Source organism: Equus przewalskii, chromosome 7, assembly GCF_037783145.1.
Source record: "Equus przewalskii isolate Varuska chromosome 7, EquPr2, whole genome shotgun sequence".
NCBI classification, from domain to species: Eukaryota; Metazoa; Chordata; class Mammalia; order Perissodactyla; family Equidae; genus Equus; species Equus przewalskii.
Window position 1 is genome coordinate 4,645,807 of NC_091837.1, and position 27,018 is coordinate 4,672,824.

Genomic DNA, 27,018 nt, shown 5'->3' on the forward strand with positions numbered 1-27,018 from the left:
AGTGCTCTAACTTCTCAATATGGCCCATAGAGCCTTTCATATTGGGACCTGCCTACCTTTCTCATGTCATCTCCCATCCACAACCCAAAATTTGGCTTTCCTGCACTAGCAGCTCCCAAATGTGAGCCACCTTGATCTTTTCATTTGTGCTTCTTTCTATGTAAAGTTCTCTCCCTTGTCTTCCCAGAAAAGTCCACTGCCCATGTTCAGACCTTCATCATTCTTTATTTATAATGATGCCCCAAAATGATACCCACTAAAACAAGAGTGGCCTTTGGAACATGGGCAGCTAGTCCAACGACAGGTAAGATTTCCAAGATGGCCTACCCCACCTATATGGGTTTCTCAGAGCTTTTGGATCTAGAAGCAATTCCTAGTCCTGTGGTCAGATGTGAAGATGGAAGCAGGAGAGTGGAGCCAAAGCCAGGCCAGCCTGTTCTCTCTTCTTGGTGGGCTGCAGTGTTACCCAGGAGAGTGGCCTAGAGCCTTGATGGGGAACTCACTTGCAGAGTAAAGTGGCCAGCCATCCTTCATGCCCCTACTCACAGGCATATCTACTCATCAGCAATCTACAAAGGGAGTGGCCAAGTATGGTCCATGGGCTAAATTCAGCCCACCATGCTTTGTGCCTCTCATGAACTGGGTGGTTTTCACATTTTTAAGTGGTTGGAAAAAATCAAAAGAATAGTGTTTTGTGACATGCGGAAATTATGTGAAATTCAAATTTCAGTGTCTGTAAATAAAGTTTTATTGGAACATGGCCACTCTCAGTTACTCATATACTGTCTTTGGCTGCTTTTGTGCTGCGATGGTGGAGTTGAGTAGCTGCAACAGAGTGTTCGGCCTGTGAGCCTAAAACATTTACTCTCTGGCCCTTTACAGTTTCCCAAGCCTTGATCTAGACAGTGCTGCAGAGTGGGCAGGGAGGCAGGAGACGGACTGGAAGAGCACTCTGACAGATGAGATGAAGGTTTCAGCAAGGAAGCTTGTTCATAGGGCTAAATGGGGCAGTGAGGACCCAACAGATGAAGACTCAACAAGGAGCATCCCCTCCACCAACTCTTTGAAAATGACTACGTAGAAGACAGAATCTGATTTAAAAACTTCACATTTTATTTTATGGATTATGGTCATTTGTTGAGTTGAAGGCATGGAGCACAAACGCTGTTCTGATACAGACTGAACAAAAAGCCCCCTCCCATGAGCACTTCCAATGACTAGCTCATCATTCCATACGCAAGACATTTCATTGATCAGAGCTGAAGATGCTTAAAGACATTGGTAACTTTAAAAATTCTGCAGAAAAGGCCTACATAGGCAAAATATAAGAGTTTTACTAAGTTGGTGTAGTGTACACTTAAAATTACATATTCACAAAAAGAAGTTAGAGAAATTAAAAAGCACTTAGTATTTTTTTTCTTGCCACCTGAGTTAAATTCAGGTCTCCTTTCCTACAGAATACAAGAAAAGACAGCCACAGGCAACTCACTGCTGAGTTACACATCACCAGATGTTAGAAATAGTTTCCTCTGAGGAGAATGCACTTATTTTTAAGTTAGTAGCATACTTAACATAAAACTAAAGTTAGAAAAGCCACTTTTTTGAAGGCACAGCTTGTTTCCAGCTTGATTGCGGAAATAAAAATCTGTTTTAGGGACCCCATCTGGCAAGGACAAGTTCACTGGTCTTGTCTGTCATACCAAAGCCCATCCTACAGCCAACCCCAGCCCAGGCACCTCTGAGTGTCTCCATGAGATGTGACAAGTCTAGAGGGTAGAGTGTTTTCTTTTTGGTCATAATTATCATGTGCAAAGATTCTGGACACTCCTCAGGTCTTCATTTTCTGCAAATGCAAGCAACCTTGCTTTATAAAGTAGCATTAGCAGCTGGTCCTTGGTGGGCATGGCAGCAGGGGTGAAGACCCAGCGGAAAGAAGCTGCTGGCCAGCACACTGCTTAGTGACAGTACCTCCGCCAAGGCCTTAGAATAAGAGGGTCTGAACAGGAAGAGAACAACATGCATGAGGCCCACTAATGCGTCAGAGGAAGACAAATTTCTCCTTCCATACGCTTGAGGGGAAAGAGGGGTGACTGGCTTCACAAATCCAACAAAAGACCGGGCAGGTACATAAAATAAGGTGCTACTTTGCTTCAAGTCGGTTAAATTACTAATCCTGTTATGCAGATGGCAGGCCGCCAAGCGACTGTCTGGCAGTGGCCTTCACATGTATTTATGCGAAAAAATAAGTTTAGGTCTGAGGTATAATGACTCATCTCCATGACTCTATACCTGATGATGATAAACAGAAGCATGAAAGAAGGTGTTAGGAGAAAAAAATGGAAACAACTAGAATGAGCGGAAATGCACACACAGCTGCTCCGCACTCTGGCTTCGTGCTTTTGAGCAGCCTTTCTGCTGAAAGCCCTGTGAATTCATTTAGTTTGGGCTGGGTATACACTTAAAATTTTTCCTCTTACCAGTTACCAAGAGAATAATCATGATGAGCTCATCTGGTAAACATCTAATTTGATTACCTTTAACGTGTCCTCACGTCCTGGGATATTCATGGTGACATGGCTCAGACTCCCTGAGGTGGCTGGAACAGGATGGAAAGTTGTGTCTGCCAATGGTGGCTGTCAGTGTTTTCAGGACAGTCATGCATTACGGGATGGAATTGCTACATAAATATTGATGCATTGCTGTAGCACTTTAAAAAGAGAGGTTTCCTTTGCTTTGCTGATAGGCTACAGAATATAGGTGGTGAAGGTCACATAGCCAGTGCCATGCCTCAAGGTGAAAGGCACTGTTATTTTAGTGTCTGATCTAACCTCTCTTTTTAAAGACACCATCTTCAAAATATTTTAATTTGCTTTTAAAAAAGACAAGAGCCTTGGGGCTTCAATTATTTTGCTGGCAATACCAACACAAATTTAATTATAGAAATAAATTTTAATTAATGCTTTTAAATGATTCTTTTTATAAAATGAAAGAAAAGAACCAGCTGGGCTAGTTATAGTGATAATGTCTGGGCTTTTTTTCAGCTAAATCCTTCCATACAAAGTCAGCATCATTTGTGGAGTGCCAGTCCTAAAACTGGGTGGCAGAGAACCAAGTGATGCGTCATCATTTTGCAAGAAGTGTAAGAAGAGTGGGTGGGAATCCAGGACAGGTCTGGAGACCCCAGGCACTGAAGAAACACTGTCATACCCAAGGCCTGGTGACTGTGATCCCCATAGGGGTGCAGAGCTCAGTGGAGGAAGGCCACCGCTTGGCCACAGTCTGTGTGATGCTCCATCCCACAAACTCAACAGGGCCCCTGGGCAGCCAGCCAGGCAGCCTCGAGCCAGTGGAGAAGCTGTTCCTAACCATGGACAGAGTTAGAGAGGAGAGGGCACGAGGAAGAAGGGCTCACCCAGTTCCCTACACATTTCCAAGCAGCACAGTGAGCAGTGCTGGTCTGAACTCCTCCTACTAAAATACGTGCCAGGGCCAGAGGGCAGGAGGGGAAGAGGTGACATCTGTCAACAAAATAGCAAAGAATGTCGACACACTCCATCCCTAAATCTCATGCTGATCCTTTTCCAGGAGGTTCTGAGAATCACAATGAGCTCAGGTTGTGTGTGCGGTGAGGGGGAGGCGGGGCGCACAGCAGATGATGACTGCTAAACAAAGATGTGGGAAGGACCCTCCTCCCACAAACAACCGGCTCACACAGTCCCTTAGTACTGACTCACGGTAAGACCTAGGAATGAGAAATATAGCAGACAGGGGAACAGAGGGTGGTGGTTCCAAGACTTAAATTCGGCTCACATCTTTCCATATGCTCATTAAAGTGGGAAATGCAACTCTTCCTTCTCATTCCAGCATGGTAATCAAAGGCCCAGGATATTCAGGGCCAGGCTACTGTGCTCAGATTAAAACTCTGCGAACTCAGTTCAGAACTGACAGAGGTGTTGGCTCTAAGAAAAAGTAAGACACAACTTCCTCATCACAACAAAATCTCTTAAGACTCACTCTATTATAACATTTGCAAACACATGTTAAATTACATACTAAAATAATACATGAAATTTCTTGGGAGTTTAAAAGAGGATCGTTCAAATCTTTTCATCACAATGGAGTGAAAATCATTCTGTGTCTTTAAAGTTGTCGAACTTTTCTTTCTGTGCTTTTTATATTGACATCTAACTTGTCCACTTTGGTTGTGAGGCGGTCAAGAATGTCATCTTGCTCCTCAATTTCCGTCTGCATCCCCAGGGCTATGTCCTTCAGCCGGCCCAGTCCTAAGGACAGCTCATCTGTGGGAGAGGGAAGCACACACAGGCCTGAGCATACACAAACAGCATTAGAAACGGCTTCTTGTTCCCTCCTGGATGCTCAGCAACATCTGGACTACTGAGTCCTCTTTCTCATAAGACAGGCTAAATCCAGGGCTTTGGTTACATTTTCCAAAATATATACCAGTAAAAGAAATCTGCTTACTCAAAAAGTAATAGTGTTTAATGTGAAAGCCACTCCTCCCACTGCCACACACCCAAGATAACCACTGTTCATATAATGGTGTCTGTCCTTCCACTGCTTTAAAAAATACATAAAGGTCTACATAAGTTTTCAGCTGCCTCTGAACCTCTAGTAGGTTGCTGCATATCGTAAGATCAGTTAGTACGTAAGGAAAAGAGAAGCACAGAAGGGCCTGGAAAACACGTTGCCTTCCTAGACCCCACAGTGAGTACCTTGGAGAGTTAGGCTGGTTACTAACAGCCAGACCCGCTGGCCTGCTCTTCAGGAGCAAAAACCCCACGTCAGTCGGTAGAACTTAATAGTGCTTTCCTTCCTTCCATCTCCAGCTTCCCAAAGCTAAATCAAGCACAGATCCAGAGCGGCAAATATGAGGATTGCCATTTGGAAACATATCTGAGAGGCAGACCTAGGAAGCCCTGTCCAAAGGGAGCCCCTGCATCCAGGTTGTTCCAGCACTAGGCTCTCCCCTGGAGAAGGCAGGACCCCCCAGTCCACTCTGCAGATGGCAGGAGCAATGAGGGCCCTGAACCCGCCCTGCCACTTCGGGTGCTCTCCCAGAAAACACACGAACTACAAATGTTCCCACTGGACCCAAAGGCCACGAGGTCCCTTCACCTATGTTCCAAAGATTCACATTTCCCCACATTCACACATGTGTTGCCACCACTTCCCAGATCCAGGAATACATCGATGCTGTCACGTTCTGGGGTATGACAATCAGCTTGCATTCCTAGAACCGGACTGGCACCACTTCCTTCGCTTACTTTGTGGTCACGAAGAAGACAGTGGCCTCTGCATAAGCTGGGTGCAGAGATCCCTGCAGCCCAGGGTCCCCGTGTCAGAAGGAACAGAGTGCTGAAGGTGCTGAGTTCCTTCAGAGGTGCCATCTGGGCTGCGCCCCAGGTAACTGTGGAATATACTACTTTTGGCAAAGGTTCAGCTCTTGTGAGAGGTTGCATGACTATTGCTGAAATTCAAGTTCAAACGCGACGCGTGAGAACCTAACTCCCACCCAGGGGAAGTGTGGTATCGGGGGGAATCCAGGGCAACTCCAACAGGTCTAAGTTCAAATTCTGCCCCTGTCCCTTACGTGTGCTCTGGCCTGCCCAGGACCCAGACCACAGCCAAGGTGAGCCCCTGCAAGAGGAAGGCCCCGGCCACAACTAGCCTCTCTGATGCCGGTTTCCTTCTGAGCTCATTCTATTTCCTTCCTTAGGCTTTTCCGCTATTTGTAATAAATATTTTAATTCTCTTTTTAAAAATTTGCAAAAATCAATCTCACATTCCTTTTTAAGAGGGATCAAGGACATGGGCAGCCCTTGGAGTCCATAAAAGGCTGACTGGGCAGAGACTACATAAAGAGAACTGAGGGTGTGGGGGGAGGAGACACGTTGAAGGGATCCTAGGGTCCCCTAAGAGGGCTGTGCTCACTGCAGAGATGAGTCCCGATTTAACCGATTCTGCCGTGGGAACGGTACGGCCTCTTTCCGGGGTTTCATGGCAGTGTGCGTGCACGCACTTGTGGACGGGGAGCGGGAACAGGGTCATGCCCAGAGCTGCTCTCTGTCCTTTACCAGGAACAGCCGGCCAGGAAAGAGCCAGAGGGAACAGAGAAGAGGTGCTGCATCCTAGGCCTTCTTACTGCTAAATTAAAGATAAAACATTAGGATAAAAAAAAGTCAGAATACACAAATATTTGGCACTGGCACCACAACCCTAAGCAGACTCAGGTTTGTTTTCTAAAAACAGCCTTCAGTTCTATGCTTCTTGAGTTTACTGACATTTGTGACTTTGTATTCCATGGAGAGTAAAACCTTCGGGTCAACTCAGGCCTCAGGAAGCTTGTCGGCAGTTTGGACAGCAACGGACATGCTGAGATAAAATAGTGTGATAAAGTAAACCACCAGGCAAGGGAGCTGCCCTCAGAGGGGGGCCTGCACTAGTCCCTGAAACAGAGGGAGGGCTTGGAAGAAGGGAGGAGCTAACTCGCCAAGGGCAGGCGGGTGTGGCCTGTGTCAGCAGGGCCTGATGGCCGACGGCCATGCTCTTTCCTCTTCCCTCTTCCACCAGGGCCCTGCTCCACACCCCATACTGCGTCACACTCAGACCTGCCAGGGCTGCAGGACCTCATGCCAACTGCACACCCTCAGCCTCCAGGGGTGCGTTGTTCTTACTCTTCTTCCCACCGCACTCCCTGAATTCAGTACCCTCGCCCTAGCAGGCACCAGTGACGCCCTTTCTCAGTGGGGAAACCGTTGGTGGGGAGGACCGAGGGCTTCCAAGCCCCTGTGTGTGTTTCTGGAGGGGTCAGATCCCAGCAGATGAATCTTCTGCCTGAGGTCTTTGGCTCTGGAGGGCAGAGTCCAGAGGACAGATGCACAAGGTGGCCTTCTGGGGCTTCCCTGGGCTCTGAGGGCAAAGCACAGCTGGGGCTGGGGCAGAAGCCTGCCCAGGTGTGGAGGGTGCTGAGATGGGTCCTCTCCCCTGTCGCCAGCAGGCACTGGCCATGCGGGTCTAGTCTGACATTCACACTGAGGGGAGGAGTGGTGAGCTGCAGATGGTGAAATGACGGCTCTTTCATTTCTTTATTCTCCCTTATGTCTATTCTAAAATCCATGTCTTATTCCTGTGAAGATTTCCTTTAATGCTTAAAAGGAAGATTCTAGGGCAGGCCTGGTGGTACAGCAGTTAAGTGCACACGTTCCGCTTCGGTGGCCCAGGGTTCGCTGGTTTGGATCCTGGGTGCAGACATGGCACTGCTTGGCACACCATGCTGTGGCAGGCGTCCCTCATATAAAGTGGAGGAAGATGAGAATAGATGTTAGCTCAGGGCCAGCCTTCCTCAGCAAAAAGAGGAGGATTGACAGCAGATGTTAGCTCAGGGCTAATCTTCCTCAAAAAAAAAAAAAAAAAAAAAATCATTGAGCTCTTGCCTAGTAGGCCCTGGGTGTAAAGTAGTAACAAATCTGAACTATTCCTGAGTCCCCTGGAATTTAGAGTCTGGTCAGGAAGACAAGAGATAAGCCAGTAGGTAACGATTACAAACGGCTGAGGCACTGCCCTGGAGACAACAGGGTGCTCTGAGAGCCAACACGAGGATGCCACATTAAAGCAAGGCCCACGGCACAAGAAGGAGCAGCCTGTAAAGAGCAGGGAAGGACACTCCAGGAAGAGGGGGGCGGTGAGGCCAGAAAGCGATGAGGGCAGGAGGGGTGGAGAGGTAGGTGGGGGCACAGGCGGGGCGAGGGATCTGGACTGTAGGAAGCTGGCTGTGTGGCAGATGTGCAATAACGGCCACATGCGTGCCAGCTCTTAGCAGGCCAGGCTGTTTCCTACATGCTCTAAAGGGTTGCTCGTGTAACCCCCCCCAATCCTGAGGCAGGGTCTGTTCCTGGGCCTGGTTCACAGGGGAGGAAACAGGGACTCCATGTGGCCAGGTGGTAAAGAGGCAAGCAGACTCAGGCTGCACTGTGTGGGCCCTCAGGGACTCCCGGTCCCTGCTGATGTCACATCCAGATGAGAGGTGGGGAAGGAGAGAAGTGGACAGACTCCAGAGAGAGTGAGAGGGTGATGGACATGACTTGTGTCAGATTTGACATGTGGCGAGGGAGAGGCAAACACCAGGTTTTGGTCGAGAGACTGCATGGCTACTGGTGCACTGGCTGGGCTCAGCACGAGCTGCCTGGAAGACAAGTGTTCCGAATAAGTGACCTGTGGAGGCTGGTGCAGCTTCCAGTCTTACCTAGATTGTTGTCGATCTTCTGGTGATAGGCTCGAAGGTGTGCATTCTTTGGGTAAGCCTCAGTACTCACAGCAGAACTGGCCCCTCCAGGGACGGAGTCTGAGTTTAGAAAGAAACACCAGGAGAATGGTTAAGAGACATCTCTCGAAATGATGCTTCACAAAATTAATCTTAATCGGGAAAATGGGTGGAAGGAATAAGGTAGTCGGTTCTGAGGCCATTCAAAGAGATGACTGTGGGAATGGATAAGGCGCAGGAGGGAAGAGCACGGGGCAGGCTTGTTGGGGAGGGAGAGACGCTTCCTCGGGGGCAGCCCTTTGGAGATCAGAGACCTTCAACCTATGGGTCACCTGGTCAGACCCTGGCACACAAGCTTGGGAAGGGACAGAGATCATACAAATAACAATACAGCAGTGGAATTGCAATGATGAAAAACCACACAGGCTCGTGCACAAAGTCTAAAAGTCAAGGTTTAAAAATAAAAATTGTTATATTACAGAAATGGGATGGGTAATTTTTTTCCTTTTGGACATTTATTTCTATGCTGTCTTTTCACTCCAAACAAAACAAACAAGGAAAAAAGAAATGTTAAATAATGCACATTTGCCCCAAGAAATCTTCCTGAACTTCAGTTTCTAAATGCACACAGAAAAGCCCTGTCATCCCAATTTTTATCTTTTGGGGAAACGTCCCTTTCAGACTTAGTGTATTTCCTCTAGCACAACCCACTGAAGCCATTCTACACACACACTGTCGATTTTGGTTTTTCTTTTTGAGTCTCTTAAGTTAATACATACCACCCAAGCTAAAACACCTTTTAATTCCTCAAAATCGTGTCTTTCAAGTGCACTTCTTCAGGGTGTGATGAACTCCGGTTTTTCCCAGGCCTTAGGTATTTTAGTTTTTTCTCCCTCCCTCCCCTTGTTTTCACCTTTCTTGACCCCAGCTCTTCCTTCCTCAGCTTCTCCTTAGCTGTGTCAGCCACAGTAGTGGCGGTTTCTGGTGCTTCCAGGGTGTGTCCTACTTTCCTGGAAGGTAGCACAGTAAGTATTTGGTTTCTGGCACCCTTCTGATGTGCCTGGCATTCTAGGAGTCTACAGAAGCCCCTAGGAGGCCTGAATTCCTTTCCAGATAAGGGAGGTTTCTGGGTCTGCTATTTGATATTAATGGGATCATTTGACACAAAACACATTCTCTCTTGCGCACCTATCCACGCTGCTGTTTCGCCACCCACTTGGGCTTGAGGGCTATATTAGCTTCCTACTGCTGCTGTGAAAAACTACTACTAATTCATCCTTCAGTTTCGGAGGTCCAAGTCCTACATGGATCTCACTGGGCTCAGATCAAGACGTCAACAGGGTTGTGTTCCCTCTGTAGGCTCTCGGGGATAATCTGACTCTTAGCTTTTTCCAGTTTCTAGAGGCCACCTACATTCCTTAGCAGGTGGCCCCTTCCTCCATCTTCAAAGCCAGCAGCGTAGCATCTTCAAATCTCTCCCCAACTCTGACACTCTGTCTTCTGCCTCTCTTTTTCACTTACAAAGGACCTTTGGGATTACACTGGGCCCAACTGGATGAGCCAGGATAATCTCCTCTCAAGGTCAGCTGATTAGCAACTGTAATTCCATCTGCAACCAGAATTCCCCTTTTGCCACATAACGTAATATGAGTTACGACCTAATAGGTTAGAATGTGGAGATCTTGGGGGGCCATTAAGCTACTTGCCACTGGGGTTTTCCTGCAGTTTACTTTTCACTGCCAGAAGAGCTCAGGGCTACACAGGGCACAGAGTAATGGTGAGTGGGCAGGTTCATTTCCAACTGGACACAAGCCCCCACTTTCTTATTCTACCCTCCACGGGGAGGGAGGGATGAGCCTGGGTGTACCACACACCTCCAGCTCCCTGAAAGCTGCACTGGGTCCCTAACACCCTTCACCTAGCACCAAGGATGATAGCAGCTGGAGTCCCTGCCCCCTGCCCCACACTCAGGGCCAACACCAAATCCAGAGGTCTCCCCACAGAATCCAAATGTGGTGGGAGCGCAGGTGCCCACTGACCTGAGTCATTCAGCTTCCTGAGGTTTGGGTGGTTGGCCTGGTACTGTGCCTCCTGTTCTTTACTTGTACTTATGGCTTCTTTCAATCTTTGGATAAAAGTTAAGAAAAAAAACGTTTTAGAAAGGAAAAACACCTATGACAGTGCAGTCAGTCTTTTCGAGTAAAGCCTGTGTGAGAAAATCAAATGCCCCCTCTGACCCATGCAAGGACTTTCCCCGCTCCTCCTGGGAGCCCTGCTGCCACACAGCAAGCTCCCAAGACACTTGCTTTAGAAGCAGGGCATCTGGTTAGCTGGCTCTTCCTCAGGAAAATCAGGATCCTAGGACCAGGCAGAGGAGAGGCATATAAAACCACTAACCAGGTACTTCAGACTGGGGGTCAGCGAACTTTGACTCAAGGGCTAAATACTGCCCACCACCAGCCAAAAGAAGACAACGACCTTTACAGATGTCCACTGGCAATCAGTAGGATGATAAGGAACACTAACTTTGAATCTCAATTAAGAATTTCATTCTTCTCATCAGTAGACTTGTATCGCAAAAAAATTATACTCCATTATTATTATTTTCATGTTTTGAATTGTCACTAAAAATTTGTTTATTTCCCTTGTTATTTAAGTCCCTACAAAATACCTTTGATTTTGCCTCCTGGCCCACAAAGCCTAGTGTGGCAGCTCCAGCTTTAAACAGGGACTTCTCTTGGCAACTCAGAGATGCTCAGACAGTGCCCGACACCCCTGCGAACCCCCACAGGCATGGCAGGTGCCCCCTGTTTGGATCTGCTCCTGCACAGTCTGCTGTTCTCCACCTCTGCTGACCGGCAGCCTAGCCTCCTTATCAGCCAAGCTGGGATCCACAGTTTCTGTCCAGTTTTGCCCTCCCTCTGCACAGCTCCCTCTACACAGCTCTACTCCCAGCAATCCAGGCAGGCAAATGTCCTCTTGATCCCCCAAGTACCTCAGAGATCCTGCCCTTCCTTTTGCCCTGCCACTCTTTACCCTTACCCTTTCCAACCTTACCCCCTGTGGCTGCCAGGTATCTTTCTACATAATCCTGATATGCACCTCTCTCTCTAGTCTTTTTTTTTTTTTTTTTGGAGGAAAATTAGCCCTGAGCTAACATCTGCTGCCAATCCTCTTTTTGCTGAGGAAGAGTCACCCTGAGCTAGCAACCATGCCTATCTTCCTCTCCTTTGTATGTGGGATGCCTACCACAGCATGGCTTGACAAGCAGTGCCATGTCCACAAAAGGGATCCAAACTGGTGAACCTCGGGCTGCAGAAGTGGAACATGCGAACTTAACTGCTGCGCCCCCGGGGCCGGCCCCTCTCCAGTTAGTCTTTAACAGCTCCCTGCTCACTAGGAGCAAGCCCAGACTCCATCAGGCTAGCAGTTTTGCAGGCCCCAGTGCTCTGGCTACGTGTAGAATGTAGCAGAGCCTCCTGAAATCTGAGGATTTCATTACTCAGAAGCAGGGACTGAAAGTCTAGAACACACAGCTGGTGTCTCCAAGCATGGCTGTGAGCCCCATGCGTTGGCAGGCTGGGTGGGGGCGGGAGATGCATGGCTTCTGAGCCCCTCGCCCCCACCCAGCCTGCACACCTCAAAGGTTCTCTCTATGTGCTATCACGTACATAGTAGTAACATTTAAATGCTAAAAGCTTAGTTTCTTTGTGAACAATGGCTCCCCCAAAGAAAGACAATTCTACAGATAGTGTGAGGAGTGATAAGAGAGTGTAGAAGTCTAAGAGAGTGGTGATTCTGGTCAGAAACCAAGTCTTAAATAAATTTGAGAATGTGAAATTTAGCGGTGGCCATGACTACAATGAATCCCCCACCAGCCCTAAATGGAAATGAGAGTAAGCAGTTTATGAAGCTTTGTCAGCAAGAAGCAAAATGGCTTGCCAAGTAACAAAACTTCAGAGACAGCTGAAGAGTTTGTGTGATAAGGACGTACATGGGAAATGCATGACTCAACAGAAGTTTGATTAGGAGAAACTTGTTTTAAAACTTTTAAATGACAATATTCCCATATTTATGGATTAAGGGTTTTGAAAGGATCACAAAAATTTTACTCACAATTTAGTGCATTTTATAGAAGCAATTACACCTTGTAGTCATTTTTGCAAATTTAGGGATTTAGGAGCTCACAGGCCCTATCTTCGCAGGCCATGCCTCAGTGTCAAGAGCCTGCTGGGCTTCCGCTCTTGAAACAGCCAATGCCCTCCTTCATCTGGACTTCACCTGTGCTTTGATTGCCATGTGTCTATCCCTTTCCCCCTCGTTCAGCTAGCAGGCTCCCACGCAACCTTGACTCCATGTAAAAGGTCAGCTCCTCTGTGATGCCTTCCTCAGTCCCCAGGGCCAAGCCCCCGTCCTCTGGGCCTCCACTGAATCACTGTTGACTCTCTGTCTCCCCCATACCTTCCAACAGGCAGATCTCGCTCCTGCAGCTTCACCTCTCAGCCACAGGCACAGGCGTGCAGAGTGTGGGCACTCAAGACCGGTGAATGACAGAACCCATGCAACGCCACTGGAGCAGCCTCTCCTACAAAGCTGCACAGATCCACTTCAACGCATATTTGGGCAATAGCTGAATTAGAGTGAGTTGCTTCATGTAAAAATTTTGCTTTCCTGCATATACTAAGTGATGGTAAGACCTCTACAGCTAACTGAGGCCAATCTATGGGCAGAAAGCCAGGTGGGGTACATGACATTGGGCCCACCCCGAGAAGCCCACCCCAGCAGCCTCACTACTGGGCAGCCTTTCTCGGGAAGGCCTCGAGTTTTCAAGGTAATCCAAAAAAAGAAAGTTGCCTTTGGAGCCCCAAGACGTTAAAGGCTTTTATAGCGTGATCACGGCTGTGGGGGGCCCCCATGAGCTCCAAGAAGAAGCCTTTGGGAAGAGGCATGCAGGACAACACAGGAAAGCACCAATCACAAACCCGCCAGCTTCCCACTTCTCCAATGGCTCGCTCTGCTGCTGAGTTCAGGCGAGGCGGATGTCTTAGTCAAAAGGAACAGATAAGCAAACTTCCTATGGTAATCAAATGTAGCCAAAAATTAGGACACAAAACATCTTCCTGCTTTGTATATTGAAAACGAAACAAAAAACAACTCCAATTGGGGTGAAAGGATGCGGATATTTGAAATTAGGGTGAAGCTGGAAAATTGGGGATGAATGGTGATTATGGCTGAGCCAAAAACCAAAACTAAACAAACTCTCATACCCTTGGCTAGTGTATCCACAGGAAACAGCCCCTGGGGCCCCCACCAACTGCCTGCTCCCCTTCCTGCAGTTTCCTCTCCATAAATCCCCACAACTTCACCTGCCTGCTCTTCCTGCCACCACCACAGGCTCCTTTATCTACATTCATTCCTTCCCAGCTCCACCGTGAGCTGGAAATAATTTCTTCCTTACAGCATTCAACATCCCGACCTGGGTGGTGGCCACACAGGTTATACACAGGTAAACAGTCATCGGCTCTCCACTTTAAGTTGTGTGCACTTTACCGTATACCAGTTATGTATGTAAAAAAATACCTCTTAAAAATAGCTCAGCATTTCAGTAGTCTGGGGTTGGGCCCAGGAATGAGCATTCTGGTAGGTTCCCGGGTGATGCTGATGTTGCTAGTGGTCAGACCTTGAGAACCACTGGCAGATCCTAAAGGGAGGCAGGACCCTTCTGGGAAGCAGGACTCACAAGAGTGTCAGCACCTTGCACCCAAGCCCTGAAACTGAGAGTTCCTTTCATCCTGGCCCCACCCCACACTCAATAACCTGGTTCCAGAGAAGGTGAATGAGATGGAGAAGGAACTGTGGCTCTCAAACCTGCAATGAACCAGGACTGGAAGTGTTTGCTAAAAACCAAAAACAATGGATTTTTAGATGGTGGAAGTTTGAATTTTTTTTCTGTTTTTTGTAAGGGGTTCTGTTTGCTATGCCATTTGGGTAATTATTTTTAATCTGAAAGGAAAAACAAGATATACCTAAGCTTTAAAATGTTGGAGTTATATTAATCTCAAAATTGCTAATTAAGTTCACCTACAAATATAAAAAATAAAAAATTCCATTTTAAAAAAAAAAAAATAGGTCAGCATTCCAGAATCAAAAGAGAAACAGAGAGAGAGATAGTTATTAAACTTGTGTAATAACATTACACCAAACATTTTTCTGGGTTAAATGGAAGAAGTAGGCTACAAAACCAAATAAATACTCTGACTCCAACTATGCAAAGATTGAATAAGGGGAAAAACTAAATTTTAAGTCTTTGTGTTATGGTAGGTAAGGTGCAGATTTTCTATAATGTGGCTATATTGTTTTTTATAACAAAAAATACACACAATGATCTGAGAATAGTAGTAACCTATTTTAGCAGAAACTCAATTCTTTTATCGTTTTTTTTTTTTGAGGAAGACTAGCCCAGAGCTCACATTCGTGCCCATCTTCCTCCACTTTATATGTGGGACACCTACCACAGCATGGCTTGCCAAGTGGTGCCATGTCCACACCCGGGATCTGAACAGGAGAATCCCGGGCCACCGAAGTGGAACGTGTGCACTTAACCACCGCACCGGCCCCAATTCTTTTATCTTTAAACATGTGATTTTAAATGTCCACCAAAATCAAATGTATGACTTTATTATATCTCTAACCAAAACTTTTGAGGACAATAATCTCTAATTTCAAAATGACAATCAGGGGCCAGCCCAGTGGTACAGCGGTTAAGTGCACACATTCTGCTTCGGCGGCCAGAGGGTCGCCAGTTCGGATCCCAGGGACGGACATGGCACCGCTTGGCAAGCTATGCTGTGGTAGGCATCCCACATATAAAGTAGAGGAAGATGGGCACAGATGTGAGCTCAGGGCTAATCTTCCTCAAAAAAATAAATAAATAAAACAAAATGACAATCAATGGGTAAACTGTATTAGACACAGAAAAGTTGGACATAAAGACTTTTTCAAGCAAAAATTCTGTGAACTGAGTCACATTTGCACTGATTAAGCTTTCTGAGGTGAACATTCTCTTTCAAACTACCGGGGTCACAATTAATGGAGCAGCAATTTACTGGAGACCTAATTCATGCCGAACTTTGCAGCCTGGACATCAATGGAATGAAGATAATCAGGAGGTCTCGAGAAATGTTTGTTTCAAAACGTTTGAAGACCAATCCCTCCCAATGAGTACCTTACAGGGTTCCTGGATTCCTGTTAAGGCCCTCGATGCAGACTGAGACTCTTGGCCATCAGCACTAAATCCCATTTTCTGCGATTTCACTTCCAGACGGCTGAAGGTCACTCACCTGCTGTTGGACTGGGGGGCGAGGGTACCATTCTGCTCAGGTGGGGTCTCTGCTGGTTTGGATTTGAAGTAATTGACGAGCCCCCCAAACACACTCTTAATGCTGTTAATATGCCTCTGGCTGGTCTTCAAATCTTGATCCATCTTGTCCACCATCTTCTCTGTGCGTTCTAAGACTCCACGCTGACGGACGAGCTCCTGGGGAAAATGAGAGGCAATAGCATTGTATGTTTTTGTCATTTTCCCTCCACCCATAGAGGAGGACCACACACAGGAGCCTCATTACAAACTCTCAGTGAGCACATACGGGGACAAATGCCGTCCTTTGTGATGGGCACGCTATCCTTTCTGGGAACACATTCCTTTGTCTCGCCCTCCCTGCCCTACCTCTACTAGCTTTCTTCATTTGCTTGAGTCCCTTTTTCCTCGCTTGTATGAAGCTGGCTTCACAAGACCATATTAACACGGATGAAGTGTGCCTGTAGGGTCAGAGTAAGGGCCTGGACTGGCAGCAGACCCTCTCTAGCCCTCCCCACACCCCAGTAACCCTCACAGGCTTTCACCCATCACTGCCCCTGGACTATAGTTTTGTTGTTGTTTTTTTTAAGATTTTATTTTTTCCTTTTTCTCCTCAAAGCCCGCCGGTACATAGTTGTATATTCTTTGTTGTGGGTCCTTCTAGTTGTGGCATGAGGGACGCTGCCTCAGCGTGGCTTGATGAGCAGTGCCATGTCTGCGCCCAGGATTCGAACCAATGAAACACTGGGCTGCCTGCAACGGAGCGTGCGAACTTAACCACTTGGCCACGGGGCCAGCCCCCCACACTATAGTTCTTTTAGTCTCCCTTTTCAGACACGGGAGTTCCACTGGGCCACCTGGCCCTGGTCATGTCTTCAAACTCTTATTTTACACAGTAGGTTCTTGGTCCTTCCTGGGCCCTGTTGGTGTCTGATTCCAGCCCATATATAGTTTCAGTTTTAAAATCTGTAATGAGGGTGACCCTGTCACAGGGCCTTTGTATGTGCTACTTTCGCTGCCTGTAATGCTTCTCACCCAGACACTTGTATGGCTCCGTTCCTCTGCCCAGAGGCCACTTCCTCAGAGAGGACTTCCCTGAATACCTTCTCTAAGCAGAGCTCCTCCTTCCACCCTCAACTTGCCCTCTCCACCCTCGACCTGCTTTACAGCATGCACACTCCACGACGCAGGAACCTTCTTGGCTCACTGCTGTGTCTTCAGTGCCTCAGAGCAGCTGCTCACTGCAAATCTGCCAGATGGACACAAGAATGACGCTCTGCGGCCATGGGGGCAGCCTGGACCTTGTTCCTTGAGAGCTGATGCTTCCGGCTGTGGATGTGAACGCCCCACCACAGCAACACTCACTTTCCTTTATTTGGGCCAGACTTGCCTCAGCCCCAGTTTCAGGCCACTGCAGCCGTGCCCCTCCCTGTGACCTGCCTTTCCAGCCAGATGACTGCTAAGACTCTCATGCTCTTTTCCTTCTACTTCATGAGGCAGTCCCTACCCTCAGCTGCCGTCCTCTCAGTCTTCTAACCCTGCATCTCCCTGTGGCTCAGCAATTATATTAATTACGCAAATAATCTTTAGAGATGCTCTCTTGATACCTAAAAACAAAGTCATAAGCAAACACCTTGGAAGTTTGGAGAGTAAGAATGAAACTGTATACAAAGAGTTTGTTAAAGGCCATTTTAGATATAAAGGGCTTAATAGAGGCTTTTAGGGCACTTAGAGACCCAATGTATATCTTGAGTTCTTACTATTTAGTGGGCAAAATTTTTTTCTTTTGAGGAAGATTAGCCCTGAGCTAACATCTGCTGCCAATCCTCCTCTTTTTGCTAAGGAAGACTGGCCCTGAGCTAACATCCGTGCCCATCTTCTTCTACTTTATATGTGGGACGCCTACCACAGCATGGCTTGCCAAGTGGTGCCATGTCCGACCCGGGATCTGAACTGGTGAACCCTGGGCCGCCAAAGTGGAACGTGTGAACTTAACCGCTGCACCACCAGGCCGGCCCCTAGTGGGTAAAATTTAAAAATACAATGTATAGACAAAAAGCTAAAACAGTGGTTGAGTTTATTACTAGATTCAGTTTAACTGTTGTTGGAAATAAATTGAGAACTGCTGAGCTTTACAGCTTTGAACCTTTCAGTGTTGTCTGCCAACTCATGAGACATGTCAGAAGGAATCATGAGGCTTTTTTTTAAGTAAAAACAAAAACATTTTCTGGATACGTCAAACAAATCTCGCAAGGGCTAATTTTCAGAAGGAAAAACAAAAGTGCTGCTAATTTATCTGGAGTTTCTAGTTCTTCCAACATCTCAAGTTGTCATTTTCATATCCATTCTGAGGTAAGTCTTTTCTGGAACAAGGCAGAGCTAAAAATGAGGATTAAAATTATTTTCTCCACCATTCATGTGTTTTTTGCCAATATATTTCTAACAGTTCAGTCCCACCCAGCGTATTCCACATGCTGCAAAAGACAGAAAAATTTGAAGCTGGAGAGGGCTCAGGGCCACTAGGGGTGGGAGTGGTGGCCAGGGTTCTGCTTGTCGCACCAGGAGGCAGGTCCTTGGCTTTCCTGACAGCGCGCTCTCCCACAGTGCCTCTCAGGAACCACATACCCTTCTACCTCGGCCTCCCCACCTTGACCTGGAGAGTCGCAGCAGTAATGAGTAGCTGGCAAAACCTCCCTCAAAGCACAGTGAGATCTTATTTTCTTCTGTTTACAAGTGATAAAGTCTCTCAAACATTCAGTGTCTACGTCATTGGGCTGACTTGGTAAAGAAACCAAACGCCTGATCTAGATGGTACCATAGAAGCACAGAGAAATATGTGAGAGTGGTTTGTCCTGTGTGTGAGGCCGGAAGGCCAGGGAAGTGAGTGCTGCTCTGGCTCTGGAAGTTTCCGTGAGCTGGAAGCTGGTGTTCACCTGTGGTAATCTGCTGGTCAGGAGGCCAGCAGAGGAGGACGTTCTGCTGAAAGCCTCCCCCAGCGGGCAGAGGAAAGGGCCAGACTCCATATGCTTGTGACCTAGTTCCAACCAACGAGGAAGAAGCGCTCGGCAGAGCAAACACCAAGAATGCCAGGACAGAAACCACCGGCTGGGCAGGCCCTGCACCCTGGACATTACAAAGGCAGGCCTCAAATGCTCTGGGTCCCAAGGAACGATCCTGTTTCCCAAAAGGAGGGCCATGTCACGTTTTCTCCATTGGTCCCCATGAGAATGGGAGGTCGCTGATGAGACCAGGGTGGCTGTGAAGGGAGCAAGCTCTGCAAAGTGCCCTCAGCGTAGAGGACATGCACACAAAGTCCTTAGCTCAGGTGTTAGCATTACAGGGGATGCTCCTCTCCCTTGAGCCCGAGTAGGAGTTTTCCAAAGCTAAACTGGAAAAAGAAGGGGTCAGAGGAAAGATCTGGTTGGGCTGGTGATACAATGCTGAGGGGTAACATTGACAGAGGGAGTATCTCAATTCTTCTTGGACTTGTGGCTTTTTATCAAGCAGAGGGATTCCCAAGAGAGCAAGAGAAAGCAAAAAAGACAGCTGCAGACCCTGTGAGGGCACACTTGCCCTACACGAGGTGACACCTGGCCGGATGGATTATGTCCAAGGGCCCTGTGAGGACACAAAGACATCAGAGAATCATGGTGGCTCGGACCCCCATTCCAGGGGCTAGGGATTCAGGGGTGAACTAAACAACCCAAGTCTCTGCCCTGATAGAGCTCACAGTCTGGCAGAGGGCGAGGTGAGTGAAGTTCAGTCTGATTTGTCATGCATTGACGACACTGTGGTGCTGGGAATCCAAGGAGGGCACACGGGTCCTCACTTCACTGAGCTTACAGTCTCGTGGGGGAGACCAAAAAGAAAGCCGTTTCACATGCACGTGACAGACGCTCTGTCAGGGTAAGCTCCTCGCAAGGACTCCTCGCCTGGCTTAAGGTGGCTCAGAGGGGCTCCCCGATGGTGTAAGGTTGAAGGAGACACCCAAAGCTAAGAAGTTAGGGAGTCACAGGGTCTGGGTGGGGCAAGAGCATTCGGGGCAGAGAGTGGCCTGAGGCCTGCGGTGGAGTGGCGGGGCCAGTTAGGGGAACTGAGAGAGGAAGAGGAACTGTGTGTGAGCATGAAGGGCAGGTGGGGCGGGGCGGGGGGGGGGGGGGCGGGGAGATGCTGGCAGGACCAGCAGGGGTCACCGAGGGGGTGGTGCTAAGGCCTTCAAAAGGCACTAGTGACCACCAGACTCCAATCCCAATTCACAGCTAACACATCTCATAACGACAGACGGGCCTTGTCATCTTCCCTGACCAAGTCACACCTCGAGTTCCTGGGCGAAAGGTGTCAGTGCTAACTTTCTCATACTGAGCTTTTAATTGAACTCGGGTATTGACGAATACGTACACAGACGTCAATCTGGAGTCAATAAACTGAATATAGAAACTTGAAATTTATCTCTGTTACGTTGCTCCCCTTCCAACGGAGCATGCAACAAGTGCAAGAGCTGGCAGGGACGCACGACCAAGTGCGGAGCATGCTCGAACCCACGGCTCTGTCTCACTGCAGGAGCAGGAGCCATCACATGGAGTGGATTCAAAAACACCACACAAGTGTTAGGTTGCATGAAAAACCACCAAGGGTAAAGGGGGTAACGTTGGTGCCCCTCGCTGCATGTGTGCAGGCTGTCCCGGGCCCGGGAAAGAACTAACTCACTAGGCCTGGGTGTTCTACACCCTGCACGGTCCAAAGAAAGGCCTTGCCTGGCTCCTTGTCTTGGTTTACCTGAGTGCTTAGGCCAGGCCAATGTGATCTATGATGGGGGCCTTGACCTTTAGAGGGGCTGGAGACTAAGGTCTGCCAGGTGGACAGGTGGTCAGCCATGCAGTACCCCCAGGTTTGGGTGAGCTTCTTTGGTTGTCAGTACTCTGTGTGTGTTGTCATTCATCGTTGCTGGGAGAAGTTTATGTCGTCCACACAACCCCACTGAGAGAGAACAAGTGAAAGCCTGTGCCTGGTCTTGCCTGGACTCCGCCCTATGAGCCTTTTCCCTTTGATGATTTTAATCTGCATCCTCTCACAACAATAAACCGTGACCATGAACCTAACAACTTTGCTGAGTTCTATGAGTCCTTCTAAGGAATCACTGAACCTGAGGGTGGTCTTGGTTTTCCCCAACAATACCGCCAAATAGCACTTCCCACTCTCAGAACAACCATCTCCGAGGCAGAAGGCCGGAGAGCACACAGCTGCTCAGCTGCCTGCGGCATGTTACCTGGTCAGGCAGGCAAGGTCCCTCAGGACAACATGGTGGCCATCAGCAGACATTTCCGGAAGGAGGAGCAGATATAGCCAGATGCCACAGCTCTGGCATGGGACGTGTGACCTGCCTGGACAGTAACAACTCACCTTCATAGGGTGCTTGTTACAGCTAAGGAGCCAGCAAGTTTGCCTGGGATCCCAGAACCTTCCAAGAGTTGAATTCAATCACTGACAGTTAATGAAAAATTACTAAAACAATAAATCCAGAACAGACCTACTGATGAGATGTGGTTAATGACATTTCCCTAGCAGAGTACCTTATACCTGGTAGAAACAGCCGGAGAGGCATAAGGATGCATTTTCTGGCCATCAGGAGGGGGATTCAGCCAGAGCTACACAGCTCAGTTCATTCTTCCCACCTCAATCTCTCCTCCACTTCCACTCAAGCCTCTGCTCCCTCCCTTCTTTTTCCTTCCCTTCCCCAGGTCATTTATTCATCTGGCAACTATTCGGGGAGCCCCTATTACATAAAAGACATTGTGTTGAGAAGTGTGGGGTTAGAAGACTGAGAAAGAGCCTGCTTCTCCTCCATAGCTGACATTCAGAAATCGACTGGGGAATTACTTAACCTAGCAGCTCTCTTTGCCCTCCATCAACTTTTGCTTCAGGATAGGGTTGTGCTAAGAACTCTGGCTGCATCAGAATCACCACAGGCTGCCTTGGAGGGGAAGCCCTGGTCAGTACAGCCTCTCATTTGGAGCGGGGGAGGTTCTGCTGCAAGACCAGCTTCCCAGCGGATGAGGGCACCACCCTAAGTTATGGGAACACCCTGAATAGATGGCTGAGATAGCTTCTGTTCCTGAGCTGGGGGGGTGCTCTCCTCTGGCCCACCTCTCTGGATTGAATGTCCAGTGTGGCTTTGGCAACTATCGAGTGCTGGAAAGACACTAAGAAGGTGAGTGCAGCCCTGCATGAGATGGTGTGCAGGATGTGCTGGCCAGGCCACTCAGGGCATCATGTTCAAATCCTACGGAACACCACTCCCTTTCCACTGCTCTTACTGTGCCAGCCATTGAGGCCCTGGTCTAACGTTGTTGCTGGACTCCCCTGAACTGAGATCCTGGGCCCCACGAAACTTTACTGGAGCATGCTCAGCTGCCAGAGGGGCTGAGGGGTGCCCTGGGCAGGCGGGTCTCCTTAGCCAGGGCGGTGAAAGGGTGTACAGAAACTTCATCTAAGTAGGATGCAAACAGGCTTGCCCAGCGGTGCAAACGACCCACATGTCCATCATCAGGGGACTGGCTCCATAAACAAAAGTCATCCATCCAATGGAATATGACATAGCCATAACAAAAAAGAGCTGCACGTTATATGTTGTCATGGAATAACCTCAATCCTATTAAGCAATGTGGAGACTAGAATGGATAGAATGCTTCTGCTTAAGTTAAAACAAAAAAAAAGGAAAAAGACCATTAGTATGCCTTTATACACAGAATGTCTCCACAAGGACACCGAGGGAACCAATGGTAACTGGCTGCTGTGGGGGCAGAGGGGTGAAAGGAGACTTTCGAGCCCTCTATATGTTTTAAATTTTGAACCATGTGACTGGATTATCTCTTCATAAAAACTTTAGAAAAGAAAAGAAGGAAGAAATCACGCTTGCAAAATGGAAGAAGAGCTGAGTACCTAAAGTCTCTCTGGTTCTGGACTGTGCTTACCAGGCCAGCTGAGTGCAAGCTGCTCTGCCCCATCTACTTCTCCCCTGTCCTATGGCAGTCATGACCTGTGGCTAGAGTCTTTGTGAGAAACAAACCATGCCAGGTTTCACAGGAGAAGGGCAGCTCTCCTTTGCTAGAGGTGACCTTACTAAGTAATTTCCCTACTTCTGCCAAGCTGGGATTGAATTATGACCTTCCCAACCTAATATGATTTGTAAACTCCTAATCCTCTACAAAAATCTGTCGTGTTTTGGCATGTCTCATAGTGCTGGGTATCCAGGAGGCACCCGTCTAAGTGGGGAGGTTAGCTAGGTGACTCGGTCTGCTGGGAGCCACACTGCAAACTTAGTGGAAGGAAGAGCTCACCTGCCCTCACCCCCTACCTCGACTCGGAGGAGAATGAAAGGGTGATGAGAATGATTTAAGACAGTCTGGAGAGTATGGGGTGGGGCGGGGTGCTAATCATTCCTGCCTTCCAGGGCCTCCAATGATTGAGAACTGGTTCAATCCAGGAAAAATTCAAGGTGTAATCCTGCTGATGAGAGAGCCTGTCACCTGCCCAGTCATGATCCTACTGTACCTCTCAGAGAAACGCCAGCTTGGCTGAGGCCAAACCTCACAGGCCTGAGTTAGCACTCTGCTCTGCTTCCACAGACCCCACTGCATAGGGAGAAGGACCCCCATGTCATGGGAGCATGGGGCATGTCACCACAATCAGTATGAAACAACTCACATCTACTATGTTTTTGGCTCTTCTGAACTATAAGAACAGAGCTTCCCTCTGACCACAAAAGGCTCCTAAGCTACCTCCTCCAGGCCCTTTCCTCAAATGCATCTTGCATATCACTTCCCTATTCAGGAGCCCAGGAGCTCTGGTGGTGGGCCAGTGCCTTTGCATTGCTCCTCTCTTCCCTGGAAACATTTCTCCTCATCTTCATTCCTCTTGTCTAAACCTTAGTCTTAAAAGCCAGATTCAAGTTTATCCTCTGCCACGATACCCTACTTTGTATCATTTTGATTTCCCACTTCACTTGTTCTCACAGTTTCCAAAGACATCTCTTTGAACAGTTCTTGTTGGCTTCCTTGGGCTTGGGACGCTCAATCAATTGACTCCTCCAAGAGGGCCCAGAGACCTCAGGAAATCCTCCCAAATCTAAGTCAACACTTTCTATTTAGACTCAAACATAAGAATCCAGTAGATATGAGATGCAAGAAACTACAACCTAAACTTCCTCAACTGGGCTAAAGGCGGAAGGTGGGCCAATGACGGATATGGTAACAGGGAGATGTAGGGAAGGAAAATAATGCAAGAAAGCAACAATGGGAAAATGATGGAGATGTCTATTTCAGAAGTTAATCAATACAACTCAAAACTGTCCAAGACCATAAGTGATCAGGCCAGAATGAACTTTGCCAGAGAAAAGAATTACAAGGAGACGCGTGGAGGAAGAAAGCACTTTTGCTTCCAGCATTACATTTCAAAGGTACAAATGCTTAAGATGAATTATTCTTAGCTCATATATCAATAATCTACTATTATATTTTTTAAAACAAACAAAAAAACGCCCAAACAAAAACACTTCATTTGTAGACCGAGGAGAAAAAGTGGTACCTAAGAAAGAACAATCCTCACTTAAGGTCCTACTCTGAAACCTTCCATAGATGGAAAGAAGAACTAACAAAGGTGAATTGAGCAATGGACTGTCGCAAACCACAGTCTATCAAGGACATCATTTTGATTTGGGAAGTAAAGGTAAGGCCTACACTCGACCAAACTCCAGCTATCCAGGCAGACAAGACTTCAGCACCCCTGCTGGCCAGGTGGAGAAGTGGTCAGTCATGGGAAAGAACTCAAGGGCCATTTCCTCTGATGCTTTCAGACACCAGGAGGCACACAGACCTCTGGGTCACTGTGACAGGACGGGCTGAAGCCCTGGGTCCAGGTTTCTGCCCAGGAAATTATGTAAAAGAAACAGACACTCCATTTCCCCACCCGGGCTCCGGTGTTTAGAATTTTTACTTACTTGGACAGTACACATTGTGGAGTTTACCTCTGAACTAGAAGTAGTTAAAAAAGAACCACCTAAGCAGACTAATAGCTAAGAAAGATTCTCGGGGGCAAATCGTCTCTTTCAAGTACCCAAGATGCACACTTTTTACATAGCCAACAGATTATTACAAATCACTAAGTCACTGAAGTACAAGAACCTATTCTAGGCAATCCGAGAACTTCCCAAAGATAGTGAACAAAACATTTCTTGACCCAGTGTGACCAGGCAGACTGGCCAGTCCGGTCCAGCCCTGCTCCGGACTCACCTCGGAAGAGGCGACCCCGATCCTCTCGGACTCGTACATGAGAGACAGGGACCTGCTAGTGCTGGCGGCCGTGGCCTCGGCCCTGCGCATCACCTCCTGCCGCAGGTACTGCTGCCGGTCCGCGGGCGCGCCAGGCCCGTCGGGGAGGTCGCGGGAGTCCTTCCACGGGACCGGCGGGGCGTCTTCATCCTCCGCGTCGTCGTCGAACGGGTTGTAGCTTTTGGGGTAGGCCGACATGGTGCCGGCGCTCGGCTCGGACTGAGCAGGAGGAATGGCCGAGAGGAGGAACGGCCCTTCCCGGCCCGCAGGGGTCCCGGCCGCCCTCCAGAGGCGCTCGAGCAGCGCCCACCGCTCAGTAGCCCCACAGCTCCACCGCCCACCGTCCAGAGCCGCGCTCCGCCCGTCGCCCCAGCTGCGCCCGCGCGAGCTGCTTCCGGCCGTAGCGCGCGAGCGGCCCCGCCTCCGGAGCCGACCACGGCGGCACAGGGGGAGCCACGCCCCGCGCGCGCAACCGCGACCTACCGCCCGGCGTCTCTCTCCCCTCAAGCGGTGGGACCGCCCCGCGGCCACGCCCACCCCGTGTCGGCAACAGAGAGGTCACGTGGCGGGGAAGCCGGATGCGGCCGCGCCTGCGCCGTGAGCTTTGGCGTTCGCGGGCCGGCTGCTGGAGGCCGGCTGGCTGCGCCGCTGCGCGCGCGATGATGGCGGCGGCCGCGGCCCGGGGAGGCGGCGGCGGCGGCGCCGGCGGCTCCAGCTCCGGCTCCGGCTCCGGCTCCAGCGCCTCGCGGGGTTTCTATTTCAACACGGTCCTGTCACTGGCCCGCTCCCTGGCTGTGCAGAGACCCGCATCCTTGGACAAGGTAGACTCCGCCGGCCTGGCCGCGGGCTGACAGGAGGAGGGGTCTGGTGCGGCGAAGCGGGGAGGCGGGGCGAGGGTCTGTCGGGGGCCGAGGAGGGGTTGCGAGCTGCCTCCGACGGGAGGGGCCTGGCGGGGAGGGAGCTGGCGGGGCGAGGGGGCCCGTGGGCGGAGGGGACAGAAGAAGGGAGAGGGTCGTGGGGGAGGGAGCCGTGTGGACGGAGTGGGCTGGGCGGGCTGGACGCCGCGGGCGGGCAGGCGCGGGGCGGGCGCGGGAGGGCCGCGAGCTGCAGGCGGGCGTTCGAGCTGAGGAGGCGCCTTGTGCCATCGCTGGGGCGGGGGCGGCAGTACGGAGCAGTGGGAAGAGCCGAGGACCAGGGTCAAAACCTAGGACTCTGCTCTCGATTTTCCCGTCTTTTTGTCCCGTGACCTTGAGGAGATGCCTTTCTCGTAAAATGGGGGTGCTTTTATCTGCTTTGCCCGTTCCACGGGGTTGGCTTGAAGGACAGATAGAAGAGCGTATCTGAAATGCAGATCTGCTACGCCTTGTTTTTCTGTGAGAATAGAGGGAGCGTTAGACAGGGTAAAAGATTTGAAGGAGGGACAGTGGCAGCGAAGCGGGAGTGAACTGTCAGTGGGCAGAGAATTGAACTTGGGATTCTTCAGAGGAGAAAGAAGAATTCATGCCGGAGGAATCCCTATTTGAGGAGAAAGGTGAAAGTAGAGAATCCTCAAAAATCTGTGGGAAGGACGCAGATTTTAGAGTCAGACCTACATTTGGTCCCTGCACTGTCACTTGCTGTGTGTTCTCTTGGACAGGTTACTTTAAATCTCAGAGCCTCTGTTTCCTTACCTGTGAAATGAAGTGGTTCTGGAGGATTAAATGAGTTCAAGCACATAATCCTTCCTACGGAGCTAGGCACAGAGTGGGCGAACAGTAAAGGTCAGCTTTCCATCGCGGCCAGTGTATGAGGAGATCTGTTGCAGTGTGTTAGCACTGCAGGGATGGGATTGTTTTTCCACGTAGCTTTCTAGCAGATGGAAAAAGAAACATGTCTGACGGTAAGGGAAGAGGAGAAGTGAGTGAGACCTGCCTGCTGCAGTTGGGAGTGGTTTTGTGGCTTGGGTGAGAGGTGAAGCTGAAAGGCTGTTTGGGGCACTTTGGCAGAGGGACCTAGTCCTTCCTTGGCTTTGTGGGTTCTCAAACTTGATTTTGTCATCCACCTGCAGGGTGAGC

The 27,018-nt window shown here is 49.1% G+C and overlaps 2 protein-coding genes across 2 annotated transcripts in view; one reads left to right on the forward strand and one right to left on the reverse strand.

Annotated features, from left to right (window-relative positions):
• Positions 1–1,090: 1,090 nt before the first annotated feature.
• SNAP29 (synaptosome associated protein 29) lies at positions 1,091–25,481 on the reverse strand. Its single transcript, XM_008509503.2, has 5 exons — positions 24,926–25,481; positions 15,622–15,818; positions 10,321–10,406; positions 8,264–8,362; positions 1,091–4,298 (listed from the first exon to the last, which is right to left on the reverse strand). Exons 1-5 carry the CDS (start codon positions 25,160–25,162, stop codon positions 4,141–4,143), a joined length of 777 nt encoding a protein of 258 aa, XP_008507725.1. The 5' UTR covers positions 25,163–25,481; the 3' UTR covers positions 1,091–4,140.
• Positions 25,294–27,018, forward strand: part of PI4KA (phosphatidylinositol 4-kinase alpha) — a 123,963-nt gene continuing 122,238 nt past the window's right edge. The window contains exon 1 of the mRNA XM_070628338.1: positions 25,294–25,785. Within this exon, the coding sequence (XP_070484439.1) occupies positions 25,543–25,785 (243 nt within the window). The 5' untranslated portion in view covers positions 25,294–25,542. The remainder of the gene's footprint in view (positions 25,786–27,018) is intronic.

Excerpts from the sequence above, each read along its gene's own strand:
- SNAP29 (XM_008509503.2), bottom strand. The coding sequence starts at position 25,162 with ATGTCGGCCTACCCCAAAAGCTACAACCCGTTCGACGACGACGCGGAG. Across the intron at positions 15,819-24,925 it reads TCGGGGTCGCCTCTTCCGAG|GAGCTCGTCCGTCAGCGTGG; the intron begins GTGAGTCCGGAG and ends CATTTTCCCCAG. Across the intron at positions 4,299-8,263 it reads GAAGATCGACAACAATCTAG|ATGAGCTGTCCTTAGGACTG; the intron begins GTAAGACTGGAA and ends CCTCTCCCACAG.